The sequence below is a fragment of the Impatiens glandulifera genome, chromosome 6, assembly GCF_907164915.1.
Source record: "Impatiens glandulifera chromosome 6, dImpGla2.1, whole genome shotgun sequence".
Lineage (NCBI taxonomy): Eukaryota > Viridiplantae > Streptophyta > Magnoliopsida > Ericales > Balsaminaceae > Impatiens > Impatiens glandulifera.
Window position 1 is genome coordinate 22,606,203 of NC_061867.1, and position 12,145 is coordinate 22,618,347.

Below are 12,145 nucleotides of genomic sequence, written 5' to 3' on the forward strand. Positions count from 1 at the left end.
TAAACCAACCAGAAAAACATGATAAGGCGTCATGAATTAAATACATAGTTCATAGATTAAGTTTATCAAAACAAGTAATTCATAGGATAAAATTCTTTAAGAAAATAATTATCAAACTTGTAAGCCAATCTTTTAATGTCGCCAAAAAATCTCAATTTCAAGTCAAACCATTATATGATAATATATATGGATTGTCAACCAATATACTTTTTTTAGAGCAACCTCTATCCCTCTATCCCCTATTTTGCACTAAAAAAATTAGAAGTTCAAGAGTTGAGGACATTAATTTTTTTATTGTTAAATATAATTGAGATTGTTATTTGAGATTATGCAACATTAGTGTGCATTTTAATTATAGGCACTCTCTTTACCTAATAATAAAATGTCAACTAATAAGGGAGCTTAGTTGAGATCTGAAATCTATTTATATCTAGGCTAACTTCATGCTCAATTCTATGCTTCTTCTTCTACTGCTATGGATAATGCTCTAACTCTAGTCCAAACCATAAGGAATGCCCTAGAAACTTTACCCCACACGAGCGCTTCGGCTTCCATTTACAAGGTCCCGAAGGAACTCCGAGCGGGGAATGAGGACTACTTCACTCCGAAAACGGTATCCATTGGTCCCTTCCATGCAAACTCTCCAAGCCTTGTTGCCTCCAAAGATGTCAAAATTCGATATTTGAATTCCTTCCTTTCCCGGCTCCCTCAAGGCGTGACCTTGGAACACATTGTCGATGTGTTGCAAGGCTTGGAGAAACGTGCCCGAGGTTATTACGCCGAAAAGATCTCATTAATTCATGACGATTTTATAAGGCTCATGTTAATCGATGGATGCTTCATCCTCCAATTACTATGGAGACATGAAAATAAGCATACGGTTGATCAAGGCGACCCGATATTCCATAGAGGGAGGGCTAAATGGGCTATGTTGTATAACTTGCAACAAGATCTATTATTGCTAGAAAATCAACTTCCATTCTTTGTTCTTTCTTCTCTACACAAGTTAGTCTTCGTTCAACAAGGCGATTCTCATCAGGCTTTGGCCGATTCTGTCTTCAACTTTTTCGACAGCATAGCTCCGATTGAAAAGCTCAATTGTCGCTCCATAACTAACCTGGAGCCTAAACATCTCCTCGACTTGGTCATGTTCTCCTTGTTCCCTCGACCACCTAAACCCAAAGCCTTGCATGGAGAAAACCATCTCGAGAATTCTGTGGACGTTAGAGCCTTAGTAAAAGGAGAGCTATATCCAGAGAATTTTGTAGACGTAAGGAGTGCATCAGAGCTAGAGCTCTCTGGAGTTAAATTCACCAAGTGTAGTAAGAAACCGAGTTACTTGACAGATATAACGTTTCGCGATGGGGTTTTGTCGGTCCCAACCGTGGTCCTTCTTGACTCGACGACCTCCTTATTCTGGAATCTATTGGCGTTGGAGCAGTGCTCTGATTTTAAGGAATACGGGTGTGTGTTCATATCCTACATTAGTTTCATGGACAATCTCATACGCAATAATAAGGACGTGGAGATATTCACGAGGAACGACATGTTTTTGTCCTGGGTAAACGATGACAAGGAGTTTCTCTTGCTCTTTAACCGTCTGGCTTTGGCCGCCGACATGGATGGCGTAAACGAATTCTCAAATATTTCTCATCAACTCGAAAGATACTGCCGAAGCAACATCCATCCACTTCGAGCTTATATAGTGCGCAACTATTTTGAGGTGAGATGGGATTTGATGAACACGGTGATGCTGTTTATTTTTACAGTTACACAGACTGTTTTCGCCATCCTTGACTATAATCGAAAAGGTAAAAAATGATCTCTTCTGATATGGATGATCAAATCAAATGATCTTATAAATGGTAATGTTAATTTGTTTGTCTCTTGTGATATGGATAATCAAATGATCTAATAAATGGAAATGTTTGTTTGTTGTTTCTTTCATATAAATTTTGTTTCAAATGTCCCCCAACAACATTTACATGATTCAAGGTTATAACCTAAGGCCTTTATACTCCACTCGAGGATGGATGGTTGCATTCTAGTATCATAAATTGTATGTACACAAGAAAAAAAGAGACAATGATAAAGCAATGTGTTCAAATTCTCATTCTAAGAGATGTCTTTTAAGGGATCCTTACAATAATCAACATTGAGTGTAGCCTTAAAAGGTTGACTTCTTAATGCCAAAGGTTGTTGGCTCATTTTTTTAAAATTTATTGTAATGATATTTTATGTTAAGAAATTGGATTTATTTTAAATGATGAACAATAAATTGTGAAACTCTCGTATGGTTAATTTCGGGGTGTGTTTCATGTATGTTTGATGCTACTTGTGTAACTATTCTTATTTATATTATATTACATCTACTTTTACAAAAATTAATAAATTGAAAAACTCACATTTATATAGGGTAAAAATAATGAATGACATAATTTATCATTAGTTAATGATTATATTTTAAAAAATTGAAACAATTGAGAAAATAAAAGTCCCTAAAATTACTCAAAACTCTAATTAAATCAAAGGATCCTGGAGAACTTTACCATCAACTCTCTTAAAGGTTGCATAATGAACATGATTATGTTTAGTTCCCTTTTATTTATCGTAGTTCATGTTGTTGTAGAGTTTGTGTGCGTCCTTTATCTATATTTTTCTATTGTTTTTATTTCTTTTGTCTTATGCACTCGTGGTTCATATTGTTGTAGAGTTTGTGTGCGTTTTTATATATATTTATTTCCATTGTTTTCATTTCCTTTGTCTAATACACTCCTAGTAATATCCTCAATAATTTCCGAAGGTATGGAGATTTTATCATTATCATGATTCCATCAAAAGTTGAAATCAAATTTCTCATCTTAATCTACATGCGATTGACCCACTCATGTATAATATCATTTTGAACATCTAAAACGGGCTCAAAGATTGGATTTAGAGTTTAATTTTCATCTACTTACCTTTGGCCTTTTGCGAAGAGACTAAAAGTGAAAGAGGTTCTTAGATTTGTTTTCTCTCCTTTTTTTGATAAATTTTGAGTCTACTTCAAATTGATAGCTCCCTCCCATGTTTTGGGAGACATGAAGATGGGTCAAAATGCACAACATGCAGGTCTCAAATGAACTTGAAGTTGTCCACCTCTATCTTTAATAGTTAAATGCTCAATGTGAAGTGGTGAGCCTTCATTCTCACTTGCCCGGTGTATGCTAGTGTCAACATTAAATTTTGTTTGATAGAATGAGTGTCAATACTCAGGTCATGCAAATAGTTTCTAATGTCAAAGAATCATTGAGTTCAGTGAACTCGATCTCCAAGCCAAAGACATGAATATCGTTGTGGCCTTCTCCCCCTTGTCGGGTAGGTAAGGCCTCAACATGTCTCGCTCATGGAATCTATGTCAATGCACTACTCTGCATACTCCAAAACAAGATGATCCTCTGTCTTCCTCCGGGGATCAAAAATCCAAAAAAAGAAAGAAAGATAACATTGGTATTGAACGATACAAAGACTTGTTCAGAGTAATTATGTCTCGAAAAGTAATGTAGATGCAGCTGTTGAGGCTGTCGAGCGAAGAGTCGACAGCAGAGGGTAGAAGGCTCTAGTTATTAATTTATCCATCTGTCTCCTATCTCATTTATCTTTCTTTGTTGGCTCTTATCTAAAATTTCCAATTGTAATTCTCTCTTACATCTTGATTGATACGAATCAATAGGCTGTATTTTTAATTCATGATTTTGAGGGAACATTTTTATTGAATTAGTAGTGCTTATCACGTTCCAATCCAACATGAATAATATTGAATATTTTAAGAATATATTCTGTTTATATTTGCATCACCCACCTCTCAACTTAGATCCATTTTCCTAAAAGAAAATTTATTTTCTTTCATTCTTACCTAATTAAAAAATGGCATGCCAAGAGGATTGATGGGACTGGCTGTTTCGGCTTTGCTAAAAGAATAAGAACATGCTGTTAGAGACCATATATAGATAGCCCATTATGTGGTAGTTAAGGATGGATCAAACATATAAGTATTATATGCCAAAGATACAAAATCTGATCTTTATAATATGGGAATCTTCTCAAGGGAAAACAAAAACAGATCCCATATGATATGATTGATTATAATATCCAAAATCTTCAAATATCATACCCACAAGATCGAGGTGCAGGGCGAGAAATTTAAATGATTCATTCAAGAGAAGAAACAAGAATCATCATCAATTTCAAAGTAAAATCCATTTGTACATACGGCTGCTCAGTCAGATCAGGGGAACATGTGGTTAACTACAGGGCTCGGAGGACTGAAAGTAGGCGGTGGAGCCTCCACGGGAACCGTCGGAGGTGGAGGAGGAGGAGAGCTAATGTCTTGGACGGGAGTGGTTGGAGATTCCAGAGGAGGATGAGGTGGAGTAATCGGATTTGGTGGGGGGCTGGATGCAGTGGGGTTTGGAAAAACCATGGAATTGCTGCCATGTTTGTAATGATGATGACGGAGAATACCGAACCCTAAGACGAGGCCGGTGACGAGGAGCACCGTAACTATGAATATGAAGATCTTAGTTGCTTTCCCGACATAGCACATTTTCTTAGATCTCTCTAGGGAGTGAAAAGCATTGTAGAGTTGAGAAGATCAAAGAAATTTAAACATTTTTGGGTCCCGTGCCATTGATTGTTTGGTTGTTAGAGGGAGAAAAAAGAAATTTGGCATTGCTTATTCAAGTATAACTCAAAATTATCATATAACTCAATTTTTTTCAATCCCTAAAAGATAACCACAAAAACCTTTTCTAGTCCTTACTTTGCGGCAAGGCCTTTATAGTCTTTACTTTGCAGCAAGGTTGTAAAACTTATCGATATTCCTTTATGTCAAAAATACATTATCCCAAAATACTATAGGTTTTTGAATCTTTCAAAATTTTGAAATAAACTGAAATATTAAAATGATATTTATAAATTAAAAGTATATATATAATATTTATAACTAAATAAATAATAATGACTAACAAAATTAGAAATAACTAAGTTTTCATTTTCATTTACAAAATCTATATATATATATATATAATGATGCTTAATTTTTAAAGTGTCCGAATTGTCGGATCGAGAACTGTGGTTAATTTGGATATATGTGAGAGTAAATTGATACTTGGGTCGGATCGTGGGTTGACCCGCCCATAAAAAATTTACCGTAATATTTTTTTCACGGTCTTTTATATTATTACTCGTGCAAATGCACGGGATACATACTAGTTAGATTAATGCATCTTAAAAAAAATCCAACAAATTTCAGGGTTAACTTTAAGATATATATATCTTATTTTTTATCTCTTTAGATTCATTTCCTTCTAAAAAAATATTTGAGAATCAACTATTCATATATTTATTTTTTTCTCTAAATTTAATAGATTCAGTTTTTTTAAATTTAATAGATTCAGTTTTTTTCTTATAAACATATCTAAGATTCAACTTATAAAATATTAATTATAAATATTAATCTCTTTGTAACTTTATAACTTCTTACTGTTTTACTTTTCGCAATTTTTATTCATCCGATTAAAATATATAATTTTTTTTAGTATGAATAGTATAATATAGATACTGTAACAAAATCTTAATATATCACAAATATGAGATATAATAAGTATGTTACTTGTATCGTACTACATACATTTCAGAATATATATATATATATATATATGATTTTTCATATTCCAAAAATTTTGGTACAAGTATAACGTATGTATGTATGGTTAAAATTTTGGTATAACGACTTGCTTGGACCAGAGAGAAAATACTTAATTTATTTTTAAAACATTTTGAAGGATTTGATTGATTCCACCTTAATGACTCAAATAAGTTTGATAGTACACAGTTTAATTAATTGATATGTTTGATAAACCCTAACTTATTTTATTTTTTTATATTTAAAATAAAATTTAATAATTAATATTATATAAATATATGATGTTATATATATACTTTTTTAAAATATTAATTATTTTAAATTTTTTTATAAATAATTAATAATAAATAAATCATTACTTAATTATTTAAAATCATTTGAATATTTTTCATTAGCTTCATGTATGTAATAAAAGAAAAACAAATATATCCTAATGATTATATTTAAAATGCGGAATGTAAAAGTAAAAAAAAAAAAAACTGGATGTACTAAATAGAAACAAATAAATTCTAATAATTATATTTAGAAAACTCTTATGTAAAAGTTTTTAAAAAACAATGGATGTATGGAAAAAAAATCTTAATAATTATAGAAAAAATAAATGGACATAAAGTAAAAGAAAATATATTGGAAAAGTTAAAGTATATATATATATATATATATATATATATATATATATATATATATATATATATTGTATAAAAAATATTTTAATGGATAATGAGTGAATGGTTCATAAGATTGTGGTGTATATTGAGGAGTTATTTAAGAAAATTGATCCAAATGTTTGGCCTAAAGATTAACTTCACGAAATTAAATAGAAACATAATAACCAAATCTTGAAGATGGAGATTTTTAGAACCTAAGGGAGAAAAGGAGAGCATCAAAATATGCTGAAGAAATACATAATATCTATATTAAGGGAGGGATTGTTAAAGTGGTCAAGCTATTTTAGTTGATTATTGAATTGAGACTAAGTCAAAAACTTGGTGGGTTTAGTTAGTGGAAATGGTTTATTAGTTAGTCATTTATTATTATGTTTTCTAGTTTCTGGGTTAATGTGTGTTAGTTTTTCTATTTTCTAACATTATGGTATTATTGGATAGTTAGCTACTTAGCTTTCTTACTTTTTTTAGTTGTTAGTGGGATGTGAGATTATATATGTCAGCATAATTTCTATTAAAATCTGTTAGATCTTGTATCTGATTGTAACATTTATTTCATATAATCCTGGTTATTATGTCTCATATTTTTTTATGTTTAAGTTATTGTTTTAGACTATCAATATTAAAGTGTTATAAATAGTTCATAAAAATCAATCACATTCACATATTTGAAATATTAACATGACAAAAACGTAGACAAATTTGAAGTGATTTTTTTCTCATTTTTTTGGATTGGTGAAGCATCAGCCACATGCTAGTTCATCCACTCTAAGATAGAAACACGGTTATATGCCATAGAAACCTTTAAAAGTGATGTTTCTTTTTTGTCTTATTTTCATCTCAATCATTAGTTCTAAACTGAACAATTGCCTAATAGTTTTCATAAATGACCATAATTGCAAGAAGAAGAAGTCATTCAATTCACCATGACCCGATTATTCATGCCAGAAAAACTTGGGGTTATGGCAAATGGGATCAATGTCCGCCACCCAGAATTCCTATTTCTAGAAATGTCATCAATTCGTCAAATTCAAACTACAAAACGAGAAGTAAGAATCACCAATTCAAGAATCCTTCCAATTTTCAAAGGGTTTCCTACAGGCAATGTCCTAAGGATTCCCCGGGCAGTTTCCTCGAAAATAAACGAACCAAAGGTGGCTGATGAAAAAACACTGCTAAACTATGTGCCAGTATTCGTTATGCTTCCGGTAAGTTAATCAATACCCATTTCCTAACATCATACAAAGAACATATACAAAATTTTCTAACCCAAAGTACCAACATTCTCCTATTATAACAGCTTGGAGTCATCACACTAGACAACATTCTAGAAGATAAGGAAAGACTTGATAAACAGCTAAAGAAGCTAAGAGAAGCGGAAGTAGATGGAGTAATGGTGGATGTATGGTGGGGGATAGTTGAATCAAAAGGTCCAAAGATATATAATTGGACAGCATACAGAGATCTTTTCTCTATGATTCAAAACCGGGGCTTGAAGCTTCAAGTTATAATGTCATTCCATCAATGTGGAGGCAATGTTGGTGATGAGGTGGATATACCACTTCCTAAATGGATACTCGAGATTGGTGAATTAAATCCAGATATCTTTTACACAAACAGAGCTGGTAATAGGAATAAAGAGTATCTCACTCTTGGTGTTGATAACTTGCCTATTCTTCAAGGAAGAACAGCCATCCAGGTTTAGATTATAATTCCTTAATATACAGTTATTTTTTAATGTCTAACTTTGTATCATTCTTGTTTGCTTAGATCTATAGTGACTACATGAAGAGTTTTAAAGAAAATATGTCTGATTTCTTAGAAGATGGAATCATTGTGGATATAGAAGTTGGGCTTGGACCTGCAGGTGAGCTCAGATATCCATCTTACCCAGAGAATCAAGGATGGGTTTTTCCTGGTATTGGAGAATTTCAGGTCAGGATTTCATTTATTTGGGTTAGTTTTTGTAGTTAATATTGTAAAATTTAAATTATAGATATTTTAGTTGATAATTTGATTGATGAAATGATTAATAATGGGATAAAATTTCCATTTGAAAATGGGGCGTATCTGTTTTGGTTACATCCCAAATATGGACTATGTATTGGAATACGCCTAAAAGATGCACATCCAAATTGATGCGATTTTTGTTGTATCCCAAAACATTATTTGTTTTTTCACATACAAACTCGTTTTCAAATTAGGTCAGAGTTTTCTTTTGGCTCTTACTATTCCATAAATGTTCAATTGCAGTGTTATGACAAATATCTTAAAGCAGAATTCAAGGATGCAGCAAAAAGTTCAAGGCATTCAGATTGGGAATTACCAGATAATGCAGGAGAATACAATGACAATCCAAATTCAACTGATTTCTTTAAGAAAAATGGAACATACCTTACTGAAAAGGGCAAGTTCTTCTTAACTTGGTATTCTAACAAGTTGCTGATTCACGGGGATCAAATCCTCGACGAAGCAAACCAAATATTCTGCAGCTGCAAAGTCAAGTTGGCAGCGAAGGTAAATTTCATCATATCGTCATCATATTTTGATCAAATTACTAAAACAAATTTGTCTCATTTGATCAAATAATAAAAAACAGGTATCTGGAATCCACTGGTGGTATAAACACCATAGTCACGCTGCAGAACTAACATCAGGATTTTACAATTTAAACGATAGAGACGGTTATCGGCCAATAGCACGTATGCTATCTCGACATTATGCTATATTGAATTTCACTTGTTTGGAAATGAGGAACTCAGAACAAATCGCTTCTGCTAAAAGTGGACCTCAGGAACTCGTTCAGCAGGTGATTAAGAAAATATCGAAGAATTCATAATGATAATGTGCAAAGGATGCGTTTATACAAACGTATGTGCAGGTATTGAGTGGAGCTTGGAGGGAGAATGTGGAGATCGCAGGTGAAAATGCATTGCCGCGATACGATCGTGCAGCGTACAATCAAATGATTCTAAATGCAAGGCCAAATGGAATAAACCTAAATGGTTCACCAAAGAGGAGAATGTACGGGCTAACGTATCTTCGTCTCAGTGATGAACTACTTTCCTGGAACAATTTCAGGATTTTCAAGACATTTGTGAAGAAAATGCATGCGGATCACGTACGTGTTCTCTGTATTATCTCTAGATATAACGTTTTTTGTTGATTAATCGGAGAAATTGTTTGATTTACAGGAGTATTGTTCAGATCAAGGAAAGTATAACAACAATGTACCTGTATTGGAGCGATCGAAACCTAGAATCACCATTGATGAACTTCTGAAAGCTACGGAACCGATGGAACCGTTCCAGTTTGATGAAGAAACGGATATGAGTGTGGGAGGTGTAATTGCAGGAATAGTGGATAATTTTATTGGAGTTGTTACATTTGTATTAACTAATTGAATATAAAAAATAAGAATGTATGATCATATATTTTCATTTTAAAAAGGGAAATACTAGGAAATGGCCCTTAAAAATGCAGGAAGTGTCGCGTTATTTTTAATGCGCTGGTGACACTTTTATTTTTTTTGACGAAAATGTCATAGTTGCGTCAAACAACCTTTACGTGACGCAATTTTTTATTTTTTTATTTTTCAAAAATATTTAATTATGAATTTGTTTATAAGAAAATGCTCCAGTTGCGTCACGCAATCGCGAGACGAAAAAAAAAAAATCGTCTCGCGATTTTGGTTGCGTCACGCAACTTCCGGCAAAATCGTCCAAAATCAGTAAAATGGATGACAGCGCTTTCACTTTCCACGTTTAAGGCCTTTTTGAGGGTCATTCCTCAAATTTCCCTGTAAAAAAGGGTCTAAAACATATATTTAATTTGAAAATAAATTTTATATTATTACTTTAAATATTAATCTTTTGAATCAATTTCAATATGATATTAGTTATTTTAAACTGAAAATTTTAACACATTTAAATATTTTACACTTAAAAATGATATCTTAAGTCATGTTATTAATACTTTAATACTAAATAAATTTATAAAAAAATTATCATGTCCCCCTCCTTTAGCTTGTTTGATATGGGTTTTTTTTATAATTGTTTTAATTTTTTTTAAGAATTCTTTATTATATTATTATTATTTTAATTCGTAAATCAATCGTTTCATTAATTAAAATACAAAAAAATATATTTATTAAATTTAAATTTTAAATAAAGATATTTTTAGTAATTAAACAAACTAAAATTTAAATAATTAATTCTTTTATAAAAACAAATTCTTATTAAATTGTGATAGAGAGTTTTATAACATTAAGATATAAGGTCAATAAATGGATTAAAAAAACTATTTGTTATTTATTTTTTAATTAAAGAGATATATTTTTATCTTATTTAAAAATATAAATATTTCTTTTGGTATATACTATTTTAAAATAATAAAAAATGTATTTTTAGTGAAAATTGATGGAAAAAATAAATGGAGAGGGATCATGAATAAATAATGAATATATTTTGTTTTAAATAATTAAAATGGAAAGAGAAGAATGATATAGAAATCTATATATATATAAGAGTAATGATAGGGAAGCGAAAATATTGTAACGAATTAGTAGCGAATGACGTGTGAAAGTAATTAGGATTGATTAAGTCTTCTTTAATATATTTATTTATCTCTCCTACTTTCATTAATAATTTCTCTTTTTTCTTTATTTATATTTTTTCTCTTTTTATCTATTAATTTATAATTGTATATTTAAATTAATTAATATATATATATATATATTTAAAGTCATAACTGTAAAAATTAATAAACATATATAAAAAAAAAAGAATAAGAAGTTAAATATGAATATGATTAATTTTTTTAATTTAATTAATTTTTTGCGATTAATAGTTAATTAATTTATTTATGTATTTTTAATATAAATAATATTAAGGAGAACGAATAAATCAAATTAATAAAATATATAAATGCACATATTTTAAAAATATATATTAAATTATAAATATAAATATATATAAAATAAAAGGTAAATATATATATTCATAATTTGAATTATTTCTCTTAAAAAATATTCATATTAAATTATTATTTCTCTTCTTTAAATCATTCTTATTTCTCTTAAAAAATAAAAAGTCTCTTTTTATTCTTATTTAATTTTCTTATAAGATATATATTAAAAGAGGAGTGATAGAGAGAGGGAATTTAGTAAGGGAATGACTTGGCATCACCTTCTTCATTGGTTGGAAAATGTAAAAGTAGGAGGAAAGAGAGAAAAGAGAGAAATTATTTGATTTTTTTAAAAGATTATGTCAAGTCATTCCTCACCAAATTCCTTTACCTAATCATTTTTCATATTAAAACTCACCTTCTAAATAATATTATAACTTTTCATTTTTCATATTAAAACTCACCTTCTAAATAATATTATAACTTTCATTTTTTCTTTGTTTATATATATGTTGAAGATTAGTAATTTGAATTTTATTTATTATAAATATTAATAATTTGTATTTTAAGTTAAAATTACAAATTTTTTTTAATTTTAAATTAATTAAATATTTATAATAATTTTATAATAAAATTAAAGAAGGAAAAATATTAAATAATTTATTTAAATAAAAAAATTAAGAGAGAAAAATTATTAAATGCAGTTTGGTGACATGTACAATTTAAAATGAAAGAGAGAGAAAAATTGATAGGCGCCCTATTTATTGTCCTATTTTTAGGTGACATGTACAATGCCACATTCATTCGCTACAATTATCATTACTCTCTATATATAAAGTGTCCGGATTGCAGGGTCGAGACCTGTGGTTAATTTGGATACTTGGGTCGG

The 12,145-nt window shown here is 30.3% G+C and overlaps 3 protein-coding genes across 3 annotated transcripts; 2 read left to right on the forward strand and 1 right to left on the reverse strand.

Moving 5' to 3' along the window:
* Positions 1-475: 475 nt before the first annotated feature.
* On the forward strand, positions 476-1,822 carry LOC124943371 (UPF0481 protein At3g47200-like). The gene has a single exon (XM_047483884.1). The coding sequence runs from the start codon at positions 476-478 to the stop codon at positions 1,820-1,822; it is 1,347 nt and encodes a 448-aa protein (XP_047339840.1).
* A 2,445-nt stretch (positions 1,823-4,267) lies between these two features.
* Positions 4,268-4,585, reverse strand: LOC124943372 (pollen-specific leucine-rich repeat extensin-like protein 3). Its single transcript, XM_047483885.1, has one exon. It carries the CDS (start codon positions 4,583-4,585, stop codon positions 4,268-4,270), a length of 318 nt encoding a protein of 105 aa, XP_047339841.1.
* A 2,635-nt stretch (positions 4,586-7,220) lies between these two features.
* LOC124942583 (beta-amylase) lies at positions 7,221-9,845 on the forward strand. The gene is made up of 7 exons (XM_047483114.1): positions 7,221-7,559; positions 7,652-8,050; positions 8,122-8,286; positions 8,605-8,868; positions 8,951-9,160; positions 9,233-9,472; positions 9,546-9,845. The coding sequence occupies exons 1-7, from the start codon at positions 7,278-7,280 to the stop codon at positions 9,753-9,755; spliced, it is 1,770 nt and encodes a 589-aa protein (XP_047339070.1). The 5' UTR covers positions 7,221-7,277; the 3' UTR covers positions 9,756-9,845.
* The last annotated feature ends 2,300 nt before the right edge of the window (positions 9,846-12,145 follow it).